This window comes from Heptranchias perlo, chromosome 9 (genome assembly GCF_035084215.1).
Source record: "Heptranchias perlo isolate sHepPer1 chromosome 9, sHepPer1.hap1, whole genome shotgun sequence".
In the NCBI taxonomy this organism is placed as follows: domain Eukaryota; kingdom Metazoa; phylum Chordata; class Chondrichthyes; order Hexanchiformes; family Hexanchidae; genus Heptranchias; species Heptranchias perlo.
This window is the reverse complement of record NC_090333.1, coordinates 70,657,894-70,681,945: the sequence shown is the minus strand read 5'-3', so window position 1 is coordinate 70,681,945 and position 24,052 is coordinate 70,657,894. Positions and strand designations below refer to the sequence as shown.

The 24,052-nt window shown below is 43.9% G+C and overlaps 1 protein-coding gene across 1 annotated transcript in view; it reads left to right on the top strand.

Moving 5' to 3' along the window:
- lhx4 (LIM homeobox 4) overlaps window positions 1-24,052 on the top strand; it is a 101,230-nt gene that overhangs the window by 62,692 nt on the left and 14,486 nt on the right. The window contains exon 3 of the mRNA XM_067989761.1: window positions 21,763-21,965. Coding sequence (XP_067845862.1) covers window positions 21,763-21,965 — 203 coding nt within the window. The remainder of the gene's footprint in view (window positions 1-21,762; window positions 21,966-24,052) is intronic.

The following is a 24,052-nucleotide window of genomic DNA, read 5'->3' as shown; positions in this document are numbered from 1 at the left end:
CACCACACAACCCTGCCACGGTAACCTCTGCAAGACATGCCAGATCATCGACACAGATACCACCATCACACGAGAGGACACCACCCACCAGGTGCATGGTTCATACTCCTGTGACTCGTCCAACGTTGTCTACCTCATACGTTGCAGGAAAGGATGCCCCAGAGCATGGTACATTGGCGAGACCATGCAGACGCTGCGACAACGGATGAACGGACACCACGCAACAATCGCCAAACAGGAGGGTTCCCTCCCAGTCGGGGAACACTTCAGCAGTCATGGACATTCATCCACCGACCTTCGGGTAAGCGTACTCCAAGGCGGCCTTCGAGACACACGACAACGCAAAATCGTCGAGCAGAAATTGATAGCCAAGTTCCGCACCCATGAGGACGGCCTCAACCGGGATCTTGGGTTCATGTCACGCTACACGTTACCCCACCAGCGAACAAATGTTATCTGTTTTTAATATAATGGGTCATTTGCTGGCTTTCTCTGCCTTCCGGATGTTTCTGCCTCTCTCTGTTTTTTTTTCCCTGTTTGTTTTTTTGTTGAATGTGTATTCGGGGGTTCTGCAGGTGACACCTCTCTGTCTGAACACGGTGATTGCCTTGGCAACGGGCAGTTGCAGGGGCAGTCTGTAAACACCATGTATTGTTCTGTGATGTATAAATGCGTAGGCTTCAAGGAGCTCCTGAACATTTACCTGACGAAGGAGGAAGCCTCCGAAAGCTTGTGAATTTAAAATAAAATTGCTGGACTATAACTTGGTGTTGTAAAATTGTTTACAATACATTAATGTACTGTGTCATGAAATATTCAATGTCCCTATAGTACATTAATACACTGTGTCATGGAATGCTTGATGTCCTAATAGTACATTAATATTCTGTGACATTGAATGCTCAATTTCCTGATAGTCAATTCGTGTACTGTGCCTTTGAATGCTCGATGTCTCTATAGGAACATAGGAACAGGAGTTGGCCATTTAGCCCCTTGAGCCTGATCTGCCATTCAATGAGATCATGGCTGATCTGTGACCTAACTCCATATACCTTAGCACCATATCCCTTAACACCTTTGGTTAACAAAAATCTATCAATCTCAGATTTAAAATTAACAACTGAGCTAGCATCAACTGCCGTTTGTGGAAGAGAGTTCCAAACTTCTACCACCTATGCATGTAGGAATGTTTCCTAACTTCACTGAAAGTCTAGCTCTAATATTTTAGGGTATGTCCCCTAGTCCTGGACTCTCCAACCAGCGGAAATAGTTTCTCTCTATTTACCATATCAGTTCCCCTTAATATCTTGAAAACATCGATCAAATCAACCCTTAATCTTCTAAATTCCAGGGATACAACCTAGTTTGTGTAATCTCTCCTCGTAATTTAACCCTTGGAGTCCAGGTATTATTCTAGTAAATCTATGCTGCACTCACTCCAAGGCCAATATATCCTTCCTAAGGTGAGGTGCCCAGAATTGAACATAGTACTCCAGGTGTGGTCTAACCAGGGCTTTGTATAGCTGAAGCATAACTTCTACCACATTGTATTCTAGTCCTCTAGACATAAAGACCAGCATTCCATTAGCCTTTTTGATTATTTTAATATCTTTGTAAATGGACCCCTAAGTCTCTTTGGACCTCCACTGTTTCGAGCTTTTCACCATTTACAAAGCACTCTGATCTATCCTTTTTAGGTCCAAAGTGGATGACCTCATACTTGCCTACATTGAAATCCACTTGCCACAGTTTTGCCCATTCACTTAATCTATTAATATCTCTCTGTAATTTGATGCTTCCATCTACACTGCTTACAGTACTGCCTAGCTTTGTGTCAACAGCAAACTTGGATATGTGGCTCTCTATTCCATCATCTAAGTCGTTAATAAATACAGTGAATAGTTGAGGCCCCAACACAGATCCCGGTGGGACACCATTAATCAATTCCTGCGAATTTGAGTACCTGCCCATTATCCCTACTCTCTGTCTCCTGCCAGTCAGCCAATTTCCTAACCAGGTCAATAATTTGCCCTCAAGTCCATGAGCTTCAACTTTAGCTAACAGTCTCTTATGAGGTACTTTATCGAATGCCTTCTGGAAGTCCATATAAACAACTGTCAACTATTTTAGTCACCTCTTCAAAAAATTCAATCAGCTTTGTCAGGTACGACCTACCCTTTACAAATCCATGCTGGCTCTCTCTGATCAACTGAATATTTTCAAGGTGGTCAGTGACGCTATCCTTAATTTTAGACTCTAGTAATTTCCCTACAATAGATGTTAGGTTAACTGGTCTATAATTCCCTGGTTTCCCTCTCCCACTTTTCTTAAATTGCAGAGTGACATGTGCAATTTTCCAACCTAAAGGAACGATTCCTGAATCAAGAGAACTTTGAAAGATTATAGTTAGCGCATCTGCAATGTTCACAATTACTTCCTTTAAACCCTGGGGTGGAAACCATCTAGTACTGGGGATTTGTCACTCTTTAGTGCCATTATTTTCTTCATTACTGTTAACTTGCTTACGTTAATTATGGTGAGTCCCTGTCACTGATTCAAAACGAGTTTCCTGGGATGTCCTGCATGCTATCCTTTTCCTCTAGTGTAAATACTGATGCAAAGTAATTATTTATTTATTCCATATCTTATGGAAAGCTCGTTGTAACAATAGTACATTAGTATATTGTGTCATGGAATGCCCTATGTACCTATACTACATTACTATACTGTGTCATAGAGCGCTCAATGTCCCTATAGTACATTAATATATTGCATCATCGAAAGCTCCATGTCACTATAGTACATTAATATACTGTGGCAACGGAAACTCGATTTCCCTAAAGCACATTTAGGTACTGTGTCATGGAATGCTCGATGTCCGTAAATTACATTAATATACTGTGTCATGGTACGCTCAATGTACCTATAGCAAATTAATATAGTGTGCCATGGAATGCTCGATATCCCTATTGTACATTAATATACTGTGTCATGGAATGCTCCATGTCTATAAATTACATTAATATACTGTATCATGGAGTGCTTAATGTCCATGTAATACATTAATATACTGTGTCATGGAGTGCTCGATGTCCCTATAGTACATTAATATATTGTGTCATGGAAAGCTCCATGTCATTGTAGTATGTTAATATACTGTGGCTCAGAAATCTCAATGTCCCTAAAATATGCTTATATGCTGTGTCATGGAACCCTCGATGTACGTATAGTACATTAATAAACCGTGCGATTGAATGCTCGATGACCCTGTAGTACATTAAGATGCTGTGACATGAAAAGCTCGATGTATGCATGGTACATTAATATACTGTGTCATTGAATGCTGCATGTCCCTAAAATACATTAACATACTGTGTCATCGATTGCTCGATTTACCAATAGTGCAGTATGATACTATATAATGGAGGGATCGATGTCCCTAAAGTACAACAATATATTGCGTCATGGAGAGCTCGATCTACCAATAGTACAGTAATATACTGTGCCTATAGTACATTAATATACAGTGTTATGGAATGCTCATGAACCTATAGTACATTAATATACAGTGACATGGAGTGCTTGATGTCCCTATAGTACATTAACTTAGGATGCAACGCAGCACTCGATGTCCTTATTGTGAATTAATATACTGTGTCATTGAGTGGTCGATGTCCCTAGAATACATTAATATACCTTGTCATGGAACGTTTGATGTCCATAAAGCATATTAATATACTTCACCATGAAAAGCTCGATGTGTGTACAGTACATTAATATACTGTGCCATTGAATGCTCAATGTCCCTATTGCACATTAAGATACTGTGCAATGAAAAGCTCGATGTACATATAGTACATTGATATACTGTGCCATAGAACGCTTGATATACCTAAAGTACATTAATATATTGTGCCAGTCAATGCTCGATGTCCTTATATTACATTAATAAACTGTGTCATGAAATGCTCGATGTGCGTATTGTACTTTAATATACTGTGTCATGGAATGCTCAATGTCCCTATAATAAATTAATATATTGTGGTATGGAATGCTCGATGTTATCATAATGCATCAATATACTGTGCCTTGGAGCCCTCGATGTCCATATGGCATATTAATATGCAGTGTCATGGAATGCTCAATGTTCTTTGGTACATTAATATACAGTGTTATGGAATGCTTGATGTCCCTACATGACATTAATATACTGTGTCAAGGAATGCTTGATGTGCCTACATGACATTAATATATTGTGTTATGGAATGTTTGATGTCCCTATTTTTCATTAATATATTGTGCCATGGAGTGCTCGATAGTCCTATAGACATTAATATGCTGTGCCATGGAAAGCTTGATATCTCTTTGGTACTTCAATATACTGTGTAATATAATGCTCAGAGTCCCTGCAGGACATTAATATACTGTGTCACGGAATGCTCAATGCCCTTATAGTATATTTATATACTGTGCCATGGAATGCTCTATGTCTCTATGGTACATTAGTATATTGTCTCACGGAGCACTCGATGTCCCTATAGTACACTAATATTCTGTGTCACAGAGCGCTTGTTGTCCTTATAGTGCATTAATGTATTGTGCCATGGGGTGTAGTGTTAAGCAGAAGGGGTAGTACCTCTGACTGGGGACATGCCGCATCCCTTGGATGGTCCGCAATCTTTGGTCCTCTCTGCTTACACAACTCTCACCTATGGCTCCAAGTAGTCGCTTGTGCACAGCGGCGGCCACACCCCGGCAAACTGCGTCGGCTCGCAGGCTAAACTAGGTGAGGGTAACCCGCGGATTTATATCCCGGGTGATAAAGATTCACCCATCTCCTCAGTGCACAAGGACGGCTGTGGCGAATTAGGTGGAGTGGGCAGATATGCTAACTTTTCCGGCTAAGAAGGCGCGGCAACAAGGCTTTGTGGAAAATGCAGGTTTCGGTATGGGTGCATCAGATACCGAATCAAGCAGCAGTGGAATTCGACCACTCCTGGGCGACTGAGCAACCCTCTGTTGGACAGCTCTGCTCATCTCTGTGGCAGGCGGAATGGGCTAGAATGGGTGCCCTGAAACTTGCCCATTTCTCTCTTCCATGGTCAGCACGTCCCAGCTGATGAGAAGTCCATTTTTGCAGTTGCAAACATCCAAAATTATGAACCAAATCTTTCCCTCTCAGCATTGCTGCCTGGAATGTTTGAACACTCATGGACGGTGATTCCACCGATAGATCTCAATGTAGATCTGCGCTGATTGCCAGAGTACTGAACTGATATAAAATAGACATTGCAGCACTAAGCGAAAATCGTCTTGCTGAAGTTGATCAATTTAAGGGAACTGGTGCTGATTTTACCTTCTTTTGGATTGGTGGCTCAAAGAGGAACGTTGTGAAGTTGGCGTTGGCTTTGCTCTCAAGTCCAGTATCGCAGCTAAAGTTGAGAACATTCCCAATGATATCAAAGACCACCTGATGACACTAAGCTTGGCACTCGTTGGGAAATGTCTTGCCCCATCAGTGCCTATACACCAACCATGACCAACCCAGATAAAATCAAAAACAAGTTCTATGAAGATCTAGATCACGCTATCTCTCAGGTACCTAAAAATGACAAACTCATCATCCTGGGCAATTTTAAAGCTTGTATCAGGTCAGACCATCCAAACATGGCACTGGAAATTACAACAGCAACGGCCTTCTGCGCCTAAGGAAGTGCAGTGAACACAGTCTTATCATCAACAACATCATCTTCTGGCTGCCAAACACGAACAAGACATCTTGGATGCGCCCTCATTCCAAAGACTGGCATTTGGTTGATTACTTCTTAGAGGAACATAGACATCAACAATTTCAAGATCTCCAAAGCAATGAGAGGCACTGAATGTTGGACAGACCATCTCCTGATTCGTGTAAAACTCAACATTCACATTAAACCTCCTCAGAAGCCCCTTGGCAAAAGAAGCATCCAAGCAAGTAAATGTGAACATACTCAAGTCTGGTTGCTCAAGACTAGAGCTCAGCACAGCTACGCCAAAGTATTTGATCACTGTAAGTACAGCTTCCAGTGAGATTGAAACTGACTGGAACAGCTTCAGAGACCAAGACCAAAATGCAGCTTTAGGAGACTTGGGCAAAACTGCCTGTAAACATCAGGGCTGGTTGTTGAAAATGATGCTGACCTAAGAAGGACACTTGATGAGAAATATCGCCTGCACTCATCATGGATAAAGGAAAGTTATCAACCAAGAAGAAGCAAGCTTATGACAACATTTGTAAACAAGTCCAGACCAAACTAAGAATTATGTACGACACCTGATGAAGATCATTAATATACTGTGTCATGGAGCGCTTGATGTCCCTATAGTACATTAATATACTGTGTCATGGAATGCTCGATGTCCCTACAGCACATTAATATACAGTGCCATGGAGTGCTCGATGTCCCTATAGTACATTAATATACAGTGCCATGGAGTGCTCGATGTCCCTATAGTACATTAATATACAGTGCCATGGAGTGCTCGATGTCCCTATAGTACATTAATATACAGTGCCATGGCGCGCTCGATGTCCCTATAGTACATTAATATACTGTGTCATGGAATGCTCGATGTGCCTATAGTACATTAATATACTGTGTCATGGAACGCTCGATGTCCCTATAGTACATTAATATACTGTGTCATGGAGTGCTCGATGTGCCTATAGTACATTAATATACTGTGCCATGGAATGCTCGATGTCCCTATAGTACATTAATATACAGTGCCATGGAGTGCTCGATGTCCCTATAGTACATTAATATACAGTGCCATGGAACGCTCGATGTCCCTATAGTACATTAGTGCACTCTGCCATGGAGTATTAATATACTGTGTCATAGAATGCTCGATCTTAGACTTGATAGCCCATGGGATCAAAGGGGCAGTTGCGGCATGAATACGAAATTGGCCAAGGGACAGAAACCAGAGAGTACTGTAGTTTTGACCAGTTGTTTTTCAGACAGTAGGGAAGTGTGCAGTGGTGTCCCCCAGGGGTTGTATTTGGGACCACTGCTCTTTCTGATATATATTAATGACCTCGACTGGGGTATACAGGGCATAATTTCAAAGTTTGCAGATGACACAAAACTCGGAAAGATAGTAAATAGTTGAGTAGGATAGTGACAGACTTCAGGAGAACGTAGACAGACTGGTGAATTGGGCAGACATATGGCAGATGAAATTTAACGCAGCGAAGCATGAAATGATTCATTTTGGCAGGAAGAATGAGGAGAGGCAATATAAACTAAATGATACAATTTTAAAAGGAGTGCAGGAACAGAGAGACCTGGGGTGTATGTACACAAGTCTTTGAAGGTGGCAGGACAAATTGAGAAGGCTGTTAAAAAGGCATACAGGATCCGTGGCTTTATAAAAAGGCAGAGGGTACAAAAGCAAGGAAGCTATGCTAAACCTTTATAAAACACTGGTTAGGCCCCACCCAGAGTATTGTATCCAATTCTGGGCACCACACTTTAGGAAGAATGTCAACACTTTAGAGAGTGTGCAGCGGAGATTTACGTAGAATGGTATCAAGGATGAAAGACTTTTTTTATTCATTCATGGGATGTGGGCATCGCTGGCAAGGCCAGAATTTATTGCTGGTGAGCCGCCTTCTTGAACCGCTGCAGTCTGTGTGGTGAAGATACTCCCACAGTGCTGTTAGGTACAGAGTTCCAGGATTTTGACCCAGCGACGATGAAGGAATGGCGATAAATTTCCAAGTCAGGACGGTGTGGGACTTGGAGGGGAACGTGCAAGTGGTGTTGTTCCCATGTGCCTTGTCCTTCTAGGTGGTAGAGGTTGTGACTTTGGGAGGTGCTGTCGAAGAAGCCTTGGCAAGTTGCTGCAGTGCATCATGTGGATGGTACACACTGCAGCCACAGTGCGTCGGTGGTGAAGGAAGTGAATGTTTAGGGTGGTGGATAGGGTGCCAATCAAGCGGGCTGCTTTGTCCTGGATGGTGTCGAGCTTCTTGAGCGTTGTTGGAGCTGCACTCATCCAAGCAAGTGGAGAGTATTCCATCACACTCCTGACTTGTGCCTTGTAGATGGTGGAAAGGCTTTGGGGAGTCAGGAGGTGAGTCACTCATTGCAGAATACCCAGCCTCTGACTGCTCTTGCACCCACAGTATTTATGTGGCTGGTCCAGTTAAGTTTCTGGTCAATGGTGACCCCCAGGATGTTGATGGTGGAGGATTCGGTGATGGTAATGCCATTGAATGTCAACGGGAGGTGGTTAGACCCTCTCTTGTTGGAGATGGTCATTGTCTGAAGCGAATGTTTCTTGCCACTTATCAGCCCAAGCCCGGATGTTGTCCAGGTCTTGCTGCATGTGGGCACAGACTGCTTCATTATCTGAGGGGTTGCGAATGGAACTGAACACTGCAATCATCAGCGAACATCCCCATTTCTGACCTTATGATGGAGGGAAGGTCATTGATGAAGCAGCTGAAGATGGTTGGGCCTAGGACACTGCCCTGAGGAACTCCTGCAGCAATGTCCTGGGGCTGAGATGATTGGCCTCCAACAACCACTGCCATCTTCCTTTGTGCTAGGTATGACTCCAGCCATTGGAGAGTTTTCCCCCTGATTCCCATTGACATCAATTTTACGAGCGATCCTTGGTGCTACACTCGGTCAATTGCTGCCTTGATGTCAAGGGCAGTCACTCTCACCTCACCTCTGGAATTCAGCTCTTTTGTCCATGTTTGGACCAAGGCTGTAATGAGGTCTGGAGCCGAGTAGTCCTGGCGGAACCCAAACTGAGCATCGGTGAGCAGGTTATTGGTGAGTCCCGCTTGATAGCACCGTCGTTGACACCTTCCATCGTTTTGCTGATGATTGAGAGTAGACTGATGGGGCGGTAATTGGCCGGATTGGATTTGTCCTTCTTTTTGTGGCCAGGACATGCCTGGGCAATTTTCCACATTGTCGGGTAGATGCCAGTGTTGTAGCTGTACTGGAACAGCTTGGCTAGAGGCACGGCTAGTTCTGGAGCACAAGTCTTCAGCACTACAGCCGGGATGTTGTCGGGGCCCATAGCCTTTGCTGTATCAAGTGCACTCAGCCGTTTCTTGATATCACGTGGAGTGAATCGAATTGGCTGAAGACTAGCCTCTGCAATTGTGGGGACATCGGGAGGAGGCCGAGATGAATAATCCACTCGGCACTTCTGGCTGAAGATGGTTGCAAACGCTTCAGCCTTGTCTTTTGCACTCACGTGCTGGACTCTGCCATCATTGAGGATGGGGATGTTCACAGAGCCTTCTCCTCCCGTTAGTTGTTTAATTGTCCACCACCATTCGCGACTGGATGTGGCAGGACTGCAGAGCTTTCATCTGATCTGTTCGTCGTGGGATCGCTTAGCTCTGTCTATAGTATGTTGCTTCTGCTGTTTAGCATGCATGTAGTCCTGTGTTGTAGCTTCACCAGGCTGGCACCTCATTCTTAGGTATCCCTGGTGCTGCTCCTGGCATGCTCTTCTACACTCCTCATTGAACCAGGGTTGATCCCCTGGCTTGTTGGTAATGGCAGATTGAAGAATATGCCGGGCCATGAGGTTACAGATTGTGCTGGAATGCAATTGTGCTGCTGCTGATGGCCCACAGCACCTCATGGATTAATGGACTTCAGTTATGTGGAGAGTCTAGAGAATCTGGGGTTGTTCTCCTTAGAGAGAGAAGGTTAAGAGGAGATTTGATAGAGGTGTTCAAAATCAGGAAGGGTTTTGATGTGGTAAACATGGAGAGACTGTTTCCAGTGGCAGAAGGATCGGTAACCAGAGGACACAGATTTAAGGTAATTGGCAAAAGAACCGGAGGTGACATAAGGAAAATAAGTTTATGCAATGAGTTGTTATAATCCGGAATGCACTGCCTGAAAGGGTGGTGGAAGCAAATTCAATAATAACTTTCAAAAGAGAATTGGATAAATACATAAAGTGGAAAATTTTGCAGGGCTATGAGGAAAGAGCAGGGGAGTGGGAGTAATTGGATAGCTGTTTCAAAGAGCCGGCACAGGCATGATGGGCCAAATGGCCACCTTCTCTGCTGTATCATAATACTGTTTCCCCATGGTACATAAATATACTGTGTCATGGAGCACTCGGTGTCCGCACGGTACATTAGTATACTGTGCCATAGAGCACTCTATGTCCCCATAGTACATTAGTATACTTTGCCATGGAGTGCTGGATGTTCCCTGTTGTACATTCGTGTACTGTTTCATGGAATGTATCTAGCCGTGCAGTGCATTTAAGGACAGTTGCATTGTGTAATGGAGTGATAGCAAGGCCTGAAGTACATTAGTGTGCTGTGGCACTGAGCCAACAAATATAGCCAGGCCCTGTAGTACGCTGGTGTATGGTAATAATGAGCCATAGAGTGGAAGGAAACTTCCGCGACACAGCATGGCACTGCAGTATTACTGGGAAGGAGATATGCTTTTAACTGAAATGATATTGTCCAACATAATCTGAATTATAGTGCAATTGGATTTTATTGCACTGTATGTTACAAGGAATAGCACAACTGTACAAATATGTAGATGAAATATCCCCCCCCCCACCCCATATTTCCTGTAGATTGCATTTCGAATGACTTGACTATGAGTGTGCGACAAGCCAATATTGCATCAAGCGGTTAGGTAACATCATAAACTGTGATAGCAAGACTTGAGCAATTTATCGACTTTAAGCGATTATTAAGTGCTGTGTTTTTAGAAATAATGTAACTTGTTTTTATTAATTATCCCATGGGCGGCAATTTTATTAATGACACAAAGTAACAACATAAATCATGTATTCCAATTATCATGTATCTAAGACTGGACTGCACAGCAGGTACATGAGGATCTCAGCAAGTAGCAACAATTAAGCGTCCAGATGCCAAAAACCCTTAAATTCTTTTTGATAGGACTTGTCAGTTATCAACAGGATAACCCACAGCTCCTTTTCTCCAAGGAGAACCAACTCCTCAAACACTTTTTCCCCGTTCCCTCCTTCCTTACTTCCAACACCAAATGTAAAGAACTCATGGGGTCTCTTAAATTGATATAGCTGCCACTACTCTTACCTTGCCCTCCGTTTTCCCCTGTTCATGACCACCTCCCAGACCTCACTCACCCTGCCCGGATGCTCTGAAGACCCTATAGTTTCACTCCTTTCCCTCTACCCTGTAAGCCGTGGCTCAGTAGCATCTGAGTCAGAAGGTCGTGGGTTCAAGTCCCACTCCAGAGACTTGACTGAGGGAGTGCTGCACTGTCGAAGGTGCCTTCTTTCGGATGGGACGTTAAACCGCGGCCCCGTCTGCCCTCTCAATTGGATGTAAAAGATCCCATGGCACTATTTTGAAGAAAAGCAGGGGAATTCTCCCCAGTGTCCTGGGCCATTATTTATCCCTCAATCAACATCACTAAAACAGATTATCTGGTCATTATCACATTGCTGTTTGTGGGACCTTGCTGTGTGCAAATTGGCTGCCACATTTCCCATATTACAACAGCGACTACACTTCAATAGTACTTCATTGGCTGTATTTTGCTTTGGGATGTCCTGAGGTCGTGAAAGGCATTATATAAACGCAAGTTCTTTCTTTCTTTTACCATCTTCAAGCTCATCACTTTCATAAGACCTACTCCTGCTCTCTTGACCCCCACCTCATCCAACTCCTAAGTACTCCTAACATAATCATTCAATTATCTTTCCTGCCCCTCCCCACTCCCCACGCTAGTTGACAGTTAATGGCTCCCTTTGTTCAGGCAGTGTCTCTCTCTCTCCTTTGCAAAACCGTTATTGTCAACCCCTCCTCAAAGTGTCCATCATTGACCCATCTGGCCTCTCTAAAAGCTGCCCAATCTGTAAGGTTTCTTTTCCCTTTCTAAGCTCCTTAAAGATGTTGTCACCTCCCAGTTCTGTGTCCACCCTTCCCAAAGCCCTCTGTTTGAATTGCGTCAGTGGCTTCTGCCTTCTCACACCACTGAGAACACCCAGATAAATCCAGAAAACACATCCCCTGGGTCTATGATCACAGTGTGCTAGCATTTCTTGTCCTCATCAACCTCTCCATGGCATTCAACACAGTTGGCCATCATCCTTCTTCATGTTGTCTAGCTTTGTGGGACTGCCCATATGTGGTTCTGCTCCTGCCTGTCCCAGTGCAGCCAGGGCATCTCCAGTAATGACTTCTCTTCTTGCTCCCACATCACCACCCCTGCATTCTCCCTACTGCCAAAGCTCTTATCCACACTTTTGTCACCTCTGGACTAGATTTCTGCCATGATCTCCTTACTGGCCTCCCATCCTCCTCCACCTATAAACTCCAACTTGTTCAAATCTTGGCCACTCATGCCCTGTCCCACTCGTCCATTATACCTGGCCTTGCTAATCTATACTGGTGTCATCTGCCCCAAAACCTAGAATTTAAAATACTCATCTTCAACATCCTCCAAGACTTCAGCCTGTTCCCCATGTCCTCCAACCATACTTTCCCTCTCGCACCCTTTGATCCTCTGACTCTGGCTTTCTGTATGTTCCCCTCTCTTTGCCCCACCACTTGTGGCAGAGCCTTCAACTGCTTCAGCCCCACTCTCAGGAACTCTCTCCCCAAACCCCTCCATCTTTCTTCTTTACCTTTAAAAGTTTCAGAGAGCCATTTTCTGACTAAGTTTTCCAAACTCTCCCACCATGGTTCATCGTCTGTTCCTTTTTATTTTTCCTGCTGCAAAGCATCTTGGCATATTTTTCTATTTTAAAGGCCCTGTATAAGTGTAGGTTGTTGTTATCATAGTACACTCTAAATATAGTAATGGTAATTCTACAGGACAAAGACAGTAGTCATTTTACTGAAGATGTTACTGTTTGTATTTGGTGCTGTGCAGGCTTAAAAAGAAAGAAGTCTTGAGTGGTAGAAGTGGGTCTGTCAGTTGAACACCCACTACCCTGACCTATTGGAGAAATACAAACAGGATGAGAATGTTGAATAAACGGGGAACAAACTTACCTAATTCACGGTCACACAGATAATTGGAAGGCTGTAGTACAATTTAAGTCTGTTTTAAGGACAAGCGAGGAGGGTGAAAGGTTTATAGAATTTCAAGGAGGATGTCAGAGCAGATTGTATCAGAGGTGATAGAATGCGTTCCTCTCGGGCTTGAGATCAAGGAGCTTTCTGTACAGTGCTTTCCCCTCAGGGACTTGAGATTGGGGCTGTCTGCCAATCAGGAATTACCGCTATTACTGGAACCCAATTCAGTCAGTTAAGTGAGCATGTCTGGGAATGGCTGATGTATGCTTCATTGGCTCCTGTATATACAGTGGATACGTGCTTGTACACCTGGGACAGCAGCAGAACTCTTATGTGGGAGCAGGACTGGCTATATGTTGAGGTGGGGAGAAGAAAAAAATAAGAGATGGTTGGGTTATTTCAAGAATGTAGGAACTTTTATTAGTTCTAATATCTTCAATCATGTAGATATTCTATACCTACCAATATAGTCATCACATGGTAACATTGACACTGTCACTGAGATATTCAGTGGCACTGACTGATACATCTGTTCATGCTGTTAACAGTAAACTCCCATTGTGGGAAAAAAAAGAGAACTGAGAGACAAAAGTATCGTAAAGTTATAGCTCCATTATAATTGACTTATATATTTATGACCCCTAGTTTTGGCTTCCCCCCACAGTGGAAACATTTCCTCTATGTCTTGGGTGGACATCAGAGCCAGGCCCGACCCTGCCCTCACCCAAAGTTCACATGTACCACTTTCCAGCAGCACTCACTGGATACTGACCAGGAGCAAGACCTTACTGATTTGGTTTCCCCCCCACTACACCAGGTGCACTGAGGCTAACTGTAGTGCTCACACCCCATTTCCAACTGAGATCATGGAGATCTGCACAGATCAAATATCGAGCCTGTTACCTTCCTGATTTATGTGGCTCAGTGCCATATAAATTTTCATCGCCCCATACCATTGGCAGCCATGTCTTCAGCTGCCTCGGCCCCAATCTCTAGAATTCCCTCCCTACCTCACTCTCCTCCTTTAAGACGCTCCTTGAAACCTACCTCTGCGACCAACCTGTCCTAATATCTCCTTACGTGGCTCGGTGAGAAATTTTGTTTGATAATCGCTCCTGTGAAGCGCTGTTTTACTATATTAAAGGCACTATATAAATGCAAGTTGTTGTTGTGGTGGTGCATTTAGTCATTGACCAAGGGTCAGTCCATGATTTTGAGAGATAAGAGATCTTATACAGTACATACTTCTCAATCTTACCTTCTCTTTTTGATTCAACATCAAAAGACCACCTCCTACTGCCTCAATGCTACATAACCATTTCCACCAGACAACCTTGCGACCTTTCTGTATTTGGTTGCAATATTGTGCTGAATAGGGGGCTTTTTTTTTTAGCTGTGGACTCACACCCACTGAAAAGTGGATTTGGACTGTCCATGCCATCATAGAAACATCACGTTAAAAACCCGAAGAATTTTTAGGAACAGGAAAAAAAAGCCATTGGACCCAACAAGCCTGTCCATTTCATGGATCAATCCCAAACTTCTCACCTTATCCCTGAATTTCTTCTCCCACCACCTGAAACACGTCTAGTTGTCTCCTGAACTCCATTTATATTGTCTGCTTCAATTACCTTTCCCAGTAGCTACTGATATTTCAACCCCACCACAGTGAATAAGCTAACTGGATCAATTTGATCAATTGGTTAGAGAGGTGTCAGAAATTGAAGCTTTTGTTCCATCAGTCGAAGCTAGATTCAGATTCAGATCCAGCTCCGTGGGTGGAAGGACCACATACCAATGAACTCGGGTACCCAATCCCTTATGAAAGGCTTGGTTCTTTAGAGCTGTTCATAAATGTCCATCACCTCAGCTACAAATAGGTGGCTTGACTCAGCATCAACTCACGTAAATGTGTGAGGTGGTACATTTTGGTAGGAATAAGGAGGCCACATTCTCCTTGGAAAATCAGAGCCTATCTGGGGTAGAGGAGCAGAGGGATCTGGGCGCACAGATACACAAAAGTAATGATACAGGTTAAAAAAGCAAACCAAACACTGGGATTCATTTCAAGAGGAATAGAATTAAAAAGCAGAGATGTTATGTTAAACTTGTATAGAACCTTGGTTAGACCACACTTGAAGTACTGTGCACAGTTCTGGTCTCCATATTATACAAAGGGTATAGAGGCATTGGAGAAGGTGCAAAAACGATTTACTACGATGACATCTGAACTGACAGGTTATACCTATCAGGAAAGGTTGAACAGGCTGGGATTTTTTTCTCTAGAAAAGAGAAGGTTGAGGGGTGACCTGAAAGAGGTCTTTAAGATAATGATGGGGTTTGATAGGGTAGACATAGAGAAAATGTTTCCACTTAAGGGGGACACCAGAACTAGGGGCCAGAAATATAAGATAGTCACTAATAAATCCAATAGGGAACTCAGGAGAAACTTCTTTACCTAGAGAGTGGTTAGAATGTGGAATTTGCCATCACAAGGAGTAGTTGAGGCAAATAGCATAGATACATTTAAGGGGAAGCTAGATAAACATATGAGAGAGAAAGGAATGGAGGGATATGCTGATAGGGTTAAATGAAGTAGGGAGGAAGGAGGCTCTTGTGGAGCATAAACACTGGCATAGACCTGTTGGGCCAAATGGCCTGTTTCTGTGCTGTACATTCTATGCAATTCTACGTAAATGCATTTCCTTTATCACTGCACTCCCAGCACCAAGTCAGCAGAAACTTGGCAGATGCAAACCGCAGCCTGCAAGTCAGTGCCAACTGGCCTAGCTGAGGTTATTGGCTTGACTTCCTTGGTTTAAATTAGTAGCATTTTTGATGTGTTCCTTTGGCACTGAAGGGTTGAATGCAGCACTAATTGGGTCTGTTGCTGCAAAATTTTTCCCATGCTTTTTGCTGGGACATTTTGGATGAAATGGGAGTGGTTATCTACTGGGTTGGTAATTTTTCTGTCTTTCGGATGCTTTGGGAGGAGTGATCTTTTTGAAAATGAATAGTGAGCTAGGATAGGAATAGAGGAAAAGGAGATATGCTGGACTAAATTTTCTTTTTCACCGTATTCTGGTGAAGGAGATTGCCTCCTTGTTGTAGAACCTGCCCGAATTTCATTCCATGATCCGCCCCACCAGATTTCCACCCAGACGGTGGAGACAACAATTTACGCCACTGTAGTCGAGGGTGTAATAACACAGGGCGCTGTATTGAAAGAGCTGACCGTTCCGATAAAATGGTGGTGTACTCTCATGTAAAGCATCGCAAGCATCTGATGGAGGATTAAGCTCGTTTTACAGTGCTGCATCCAGCATTCCCAGTCAAGTATAGCACAGTTTAGGTGCAGAGTGCCCCAACAAGCACACTTAGGTCAGATGTAGTGAAGATTCTTCACCGCCTGAGGGATAACCGACTGAAGCGGATCATGGAATGAAAACCGGGCTGGTTCTACAACAAAGTAAATCTCTGTCTGCAGTTCCCTTCCAAGCACTCCCTGTCCCAGGTTTGATCCCGAGTCTATGTTGAGTTGTCTGATCTCAGGCCGTGAAGTGCTACGATTGACCTCAGCAGCCTTGGGTTTGGAGAAGGTGGGGTGGGGTGGGGGCGAATAAACTCAGCCAAGGTTCCCGCTCGTGATTGCCATTTAATGACTCCTGATGGAAAGTGTGCCTATATATATCGGATGGTAGGACTGGGCTTGCTTGTAATACTTGGTCAGCTGGCCTGCCAACACTTAGACCATGATTTTAACCGATGGGTGGGAGAGGACTGCCAATGGGTCCATTATTAAAAACCAGTGTTCAGAATCCTAAATCTGCATCTTAAATTTTGTTGTCGAAACTGCATTGTCCCTCTCTTTCAAATGGACAGCTTCATGGGATGATGTCACAGTTGAACAGATGATGGTCTGAACAGAAAATGCTGAGTTCAACCCATGACACCAACGGTGGACAGTTCATGGGTGGGATAGCTCCTGTCTGGCTGCACTCTCCCCAACACCGGAGACGAGAATGCTCGTCCCTTCAGATGAATTCCCACCACAAGTCTGATGGGTGTGTGCCAGAAAGACCCTGACAGTAGGCCTTCTGAGATTCTGTAGGGCCTTGTAAGGGGCTGGATCCTTTCACCCGCTCCTTACAGCGGCATCAAAGGGGTCAGGGTCGAGGCCGTTAGGGAGGGCAGAGACTCCTTACGGATAGAGATAAGACGTTCTCAGCTGGTTGGGGAGTTAGATCGGTGGCCATCTGCCCAGTGAGGAGAAGTGTGCTAGGGCACCAAGGTTCCATGTGGGCTCACCGGGGGAGGAGGAGGATGAAAGGGGCAGGGGGCAGACCAAGATAATGGCCTGACCAACCAGAAACAAAGTAAATCCCACCGTTCAGGGGGCATATCTGCATTCTTTGTGGGGTGGAGGGGGCACCTGTCATCCCCCTCCGGAAACAGCAGCAGTCGCTGGATGTGCCAGCAGATTAGAATCATAGAATTGCAGAAATTTACGGCACAGAAGGGGGCCATTTGGCCCATCGTGTCTGTGCCAGCCAAAAAAAAAGGGCTTTCTGGCCTAATCCCACTTTCCAGCTCTTTGTCCATGGCCTTGTAGATTATGGCACTTCAATTATGTCCAAGTACCCTATAAATGTGATGAGGGTTTCTGCCTCTACCACCCTTTCACGCAATGAGTTCCAGACCCACATCACCCTCTGAGTGAAAAAAATTCTCCTCAGCTCTCTCTAATCCTTCTACCAATTACTTTAAATCTATGCCCCTGGTTATTGACCTCCGCTAAGGGAAATAGGTCCTTCCTGTCCAGTCTATCTAGGCCCCACATTATTTTATACACCTCAATTAAATCTCCCCATAGCCTCCTCTGTTCCAAAGAAAACAACCCCAGCCTATCCAACCTTTCCTCATAGCTAAAATTCTCCAGTCCTGGCAACATCCTCATAAATCTCCGGTGCACCCTCTCTAGTGCAATCACATCCTTCCTGTGATGTGGTGACCAGAACAGTATGTAATACTCTACCCTCAGGTTAGCTGTGGCCTACCTAATGTTTATACAGTTCTAGCATAACCTCCCTGCTCTTATAGTCTATGATGTGGAGATGCCGGTTGATGGACTGGGGTTGACAAATGTAAGGAATCTTACAACACCAGGTTATAGTCCAACTGTTTTATTTGAAAATCACAAGCTTTCGGAGGCTTTCTCCTTCGTCAGGTGAGCGAGTGTGGGATTCCATGGAAGGTTACCGCATTTATAGTCAGAGAACAATACCTGGTGATTACAGATAGTAATCACCAGGTATTGTTCTCTGACTATAAATGCGGAACCCCACTGGAAACAGCCTTCCTGTCACAAAAACACCCGTCAACCATTACCCTTTGCTTCCTGCCATTGAGCCAATTTTGGATCTAACTTGCCACTTTCCCTTGGATCCCATGGGCTTGTACTGTTTTGAACAGTCTGCCATGTGGGACCTTGTCAAAAGCCTTGCTAAAATCCATGTAGACTACATCAAACACGCTACCCCTATCGACCCTCCTTGTTATCTCCTCAAAAAATTCAATCAAGTTAGTCAGACATGACTTTCCCTTAACAAATCCATGCTGACTGTCCTTGATTAATCCGTGCCTTTCTAAATGACGATTAATACTGTCCCTCAGAATTGTTTCCAATAATTTGCCCAGTATCGAGGTTAGGCTGACTGGCCTGTAATTACTCGGGCTATCGCTCGATCCCGTTATAAACAACGGTACAACGTTAGCTGTCCTCCAGCCCTCCGGCACCATGCCTGTAGCCAGAGAGGATTGGAAAATGATGGTCAGAGCCTTCGTTATTTCCTCCCTTGCTTCTCTTAACAGCCTGGGATACATTTCATCTGGGCCTGGAGATTTATCTACTTTCAAAGATGCTAATCCCCTGAATAATTCCTCCCTCACTATGTTTATCCCATCTAATATTTGACAGTCCTCCTCCTGTCTGCATCATCTCCCTCTTCTGTGAAGACAGACTCAAAGTATTCATTAAGAACCATACCCATGTCTTCTGCCTCCACACATAGGTTACCTTTTTGGTCTCTAATAGGCCCTAATCTTTCCTTAGTTATCCTCTTGCTTTTGATATATTTATACATTTTTTGGGGGTTTTCCTTAATTTTACTTGCAAATATATTTTCATGCCCTCTCTCTGCTTTCCTAATTTCCTTTTTAATTTCACCCCTGCACTTTCTATACTCCTCCAGGCTTTCTGCAGTATTGTGCTCTCAATATTTGATATAAGCTTTCCTTTTTTGCCTTATCCTATCCTGTCTGCTTCTTGGCATCCGGGGGCTCTAGATTTGGGAGTCCCACCCTTTTTCTTTGTGGGAACATATTTGCTCTGAACCCTCACTATCTCCTCCTTGAATGCCTCCCACTGCTCTGACGCTGATTTACCTTCAAGTAACTGAGGCAGCTGGGCACCCAAGGTGAACCAGCCTTGGCATGAGTGCCCGGTGAGTGACATGCAACAGGGGGGGATCCTGCCCTGACTCTGGAGAGTGCACTGGGGTCATTGGTAGAGGTTCCCAGTGTTTGCGTTCCTGGTACAATCGCCAGGATCGCACAGGCTCCCAAGTCCATCCTTCTCTTGAAGCATGTTAGACCACTGTACAAATAGGCATAGCTGTGACATGTGTGTTGAGAGTATACACCACTGAAATATCTATGTGAAAACCAGGTCTGATGCATCCCTTCTGTGAAGATTTTTTTTAACACCGCTACCTTGAGTGTTATATTTTAAATGTTTGCTAGTTTTCCTGTTTCGATTTGTAATGATCGGTTGCTTGAAGTAAAATGTAAAGAAAAGAAAATTATCCTGATACAGAGCAATGATTCAGATTTAATGTACCCTCAGGGGTGACACTGGTATTTTTAAAGAGGATAATGTTGTGACACATGCCGTTTCAGAATTCTGACACAAATCTACCTTGTCTCCTAATGTAGTATGATTTAATTGCAATAACTTTATGGTCCTAATTTTTTCAATGGAATGAAAAGAAAGAAAATGAGGAAGCATAGTAAGTGCGACAAAATTGAAAGAAAGAGCTTTATCACATCCTCGGCATGTCCCTAAGGGCTGTTGTTGTGTAAGCATTATTCCTGAAGTCCTGACCAACATTGCCCCCTGGTTGAGGGAGGAACACTAGTTCAGGACACCAGGAGAATTCCCGAATCTTTGAATAACTCCATGGAAACTTTCACATCCATTTGAACTGTCAGTACAAATGGATAAAGCCTCAGTTCCATGTTTGTATTGGAAAGACAGCACCTCCGACAGTGCAGCACCCCCTTTGTACTGCACTGGAGTTTAAGCCTGGAATATGTGATGGAGTCCCAGAGTGCAGCTTAAACCAACATCACTAAAACAGATTATCTGGTCATTATCACATTGCTGTTTGTGGGTTCTTGCTGTGCGCAAATTGGCTGCCACGATTCCTATATTACAACAGTGACTACACTTCAAAGTGTACTTAATTGGTTGCAAATCGCTTTGGGATGTCCTGAGGTTGTGAAACGTGCCACATAAATGCAATGTTCTTCTTCAAATATCGGGAAAGATGATTAAAAAAACACACAAGTTGTGGACAAACCTGTACAATAAATTTCTGACACGGGTGAGAATGCTGCCCACTGAGTCATGGCTGACACTGGTACATTGGTTCTTAAGGCCAGGAACGGTATGATTTTAATAAGGAACAGTTGGAATATTAGAAAATAGCTTTTACGATTGATGATGGATTCGCTTGAATGTGATCCTTTCAATGAGGCCAGGGACTTGGCCCTGGTGTGCTGAAATCTATAATGCTGTACACTGTTTTTTCATTATGGGCAGCCTTCTCACCAGTCAACCTTCAGCCGTTCACTCAGAAATATTATAATCATTTTTCAAACTTGAAACGATGAAGTGATGAGTAAACACATTTGTGGATGGCCAGCAGCCAAAGATATCCAGCACTAAGCGACGGACTGGCCCGCATTCAGTGATGGTTTTTCAAGTTCTGCTGACACCTGGCACCAGCTTTAGTGCATTGACCGTTTAGTTCCCCCTCACCCCCTGATAAAAGCTTCAGTGTTGTGCATTAGTATCAAATAGTGTCAGCCTTGGCTCAGTTGGCAGCACTCTCGCCTCTGAGACAGAAGGTTGTGGATTCAAGCCTCACTCCAGAGACTTGAGCACTTATTAGAGGCTGACACTTCAGTGCGGTACTGAGGGAGTGCTGCATTGCTGGAGGTGCCGTCTTTCAGATGAGACATTAAACCGAGGCCCCGTCTGCCCTGTCAGGTGGATGTAAAAGATCCCATGGTAATATTCAAAGAAGAGCTTGGGGAGTTGGCCAATATTTATCCCTCAACCAACATCACTAAAACAGATTATCTGATCATTATCACATTGCTGTTTGTAGGACCTTGCTGTGTGCAAATTGGCTGCCATGTTTCCTACATTACAACAGTGACTCCACTACAAAAAAGTACTTCATTGGCTGTAAAGTGCTTTGGGGTGTCTTGAGGTTGTGAACAGCGCTATATAAATGCAAGTGCTTTCTTCTTCAAATATCAGGAAAGAAGATGTAAAAAAAACAGTGATATTCATGTTGGACAAACTTGTAAAATAAATTTACCTTGTCATTTTTTTTGGTTATTTGCAGACGCTTTGGGACAAAATGTGCAGCCTGCCAGCAGGGTATCCCCCCAACCCAGGTGGTGAGGAAAGCCCAGGACTTTGTCTATCACCTTCACTGCTTCTCCTGCATCATGTGTAACCGGCAGCTGGCCACGGGGGATGAGTTCTATCTGATGGAGGACAGCCGGCTGGTGTGCAAGGAAGACTATGAGACGGCCAAACAGAACGGTAGGCACTGCGCTGGCCAGATGAGACAGAGAGTGGGAATAATGGGCAGGATGGATTTCAATGTAGGCAAGTGTGAGGTCCTAAAATGAATAGATCAGAGTATTTTCTAAATGGTGAAAAGCTCGAAACAGTGGAGGTCCAAAGAGACTTGGGGTCCATGTACATAGATCATTAAAATGTCATAAAAGGTACAGAAAATAATCAAAAAGGCTAATGGAATCCTGGCCTTTATATCTAGAGGACTGGAATACAAGGGTGTAGAAGTTATGCTACAGCTATTTAAAGCCCTGGTTAGACCACACCTGGAATACAGTGTTCAGTTCTGGGCACTGCACCTTAGCAAGGATATATTGGCCTTGGAGGGAGTGTGGCATAGATTTACTAGAATGATACCTGGACTCCAAGGGTTAAATTATGAGGAGAGATTACAAAAATTAAGGTTGTATTCCCTGGAATTTAGAAGATTAAGGGGTGATTTAATCGAAGTCTTCAAGATATTAAGGGGAACTGATAGAGTAGATAGAGAGACACTATTTCCGCTGGTTGGGGAGTCGAGGGGCATGATTTTAGCCCAGAAGATCGGGTGAGTTGGGAGCGGGGAGGCATACAAAATCGATGTTTTTAGGAGCAAGCAGACATCCCAGTTCCAACCTACCCATTTTTGCATTAGACCCAGGCAAATCTGTCTGCGTGTACACATCAGTCACCAGGAAGTCCCGCCCTCACCTAAACCCGATGGCCGATACTTAAAGGGACAATGTACCCAATTGAGATACTTAAGGTACTTTATATTTTGTGTATTGGAAGGGCCAAATCAATGAACAATACAGTAAATAAATTAAATAAAATGACATTTTCCATGCTAAGAAAAGTTAACAAACATAAAATCTTAAAACCAATGCTGCATGGAGCCCCTAATCTCCAATCTCCGATGTCGACTCGAAGACACACCCCCCCCCACTCTGATCTCCGATATCAGCTGAAAGACACCCTCCCCCCACCCCCTATCGCCGATCTCCGCTGTCGGCTGGAAGACACACCATCCCCCACCAACCCCGATCTCCAATTTTTCCCAAAGCCCGATGATCTGTCTCTCTTTCTCCCGCCACCCCCCCCTCTCCCCCGCCATTCTCTGATGTGCAGCTCCTCTCACTGACGATAGGTAGCCAGCCTGTCAATCAGGTTGGCTACCGGGCGTGAAACCCGGAAGTGCCATTGATTGGCCTTATTAAGGTCGCGATTACTTGCCCACTTATCTTCCAGGCTTTGCACCCGCAAATCTCCCCACCCACTCTCTTCCCGCCACCCCTAGGACTAGGGGACATAGCCTAAAAATTAGAGCCAGGACTTTCAGGAGTGAAGTTAGGAAACACTTCTACACGCAAAGGGTGGTAGAAGTTTAGAACTCTCTTCTGTAAACGGCACTTGATGCTAGCTCAATTCTTAATTTTAAATCTGAGATTGATAGATTCTTATTAACCAAAGGTATTAAGGGATACGGGGCTAAGGCGGGTATATGGAGTTAGGTCACAGATCAGCCATGATCTCACTGAATGGTGGAACAGGCTCAAGGGGCTAAATGGCCTACTGCTGTTCCTATGTTCCTACAAATGTGTCGTGCCCCGTTATGAAAAGATATTGCATCTTCTTTATCCATCTTGGCATGATATTTAAAACAGGTCTTCACTGTCGGTATCTTTCTACCCTGAGATGAAGGAACGAATAAAACATTTTTAAAAATCAATTTATACAGCACCTTTTCACATTAAAATGGCTTAAAGCACTTCATGCTGTTTGAAGTTCAGTGACTGCAGTTATGTAGCAAACTTCTATTTTAAGAAGTACAAAGTACGTTATTGACCTGTGGCATCTCTGCTACGCAGTGATCACAAAAGCTATTGCACTTAAAAATTAATGGGATTACCACAATGGCCAACACAACCATTGTGTACCGGAGGTGGGGGAGTCCAGAACAAGAGGGCATAACCTTAAAATTAATGGTTAGGACAATTGAAAATCTCAAAACTCAGATTGATAGATTTTTGTTAAGCAAGGTTAAGGATTATGGAACCAAGGCAGGTAGATGG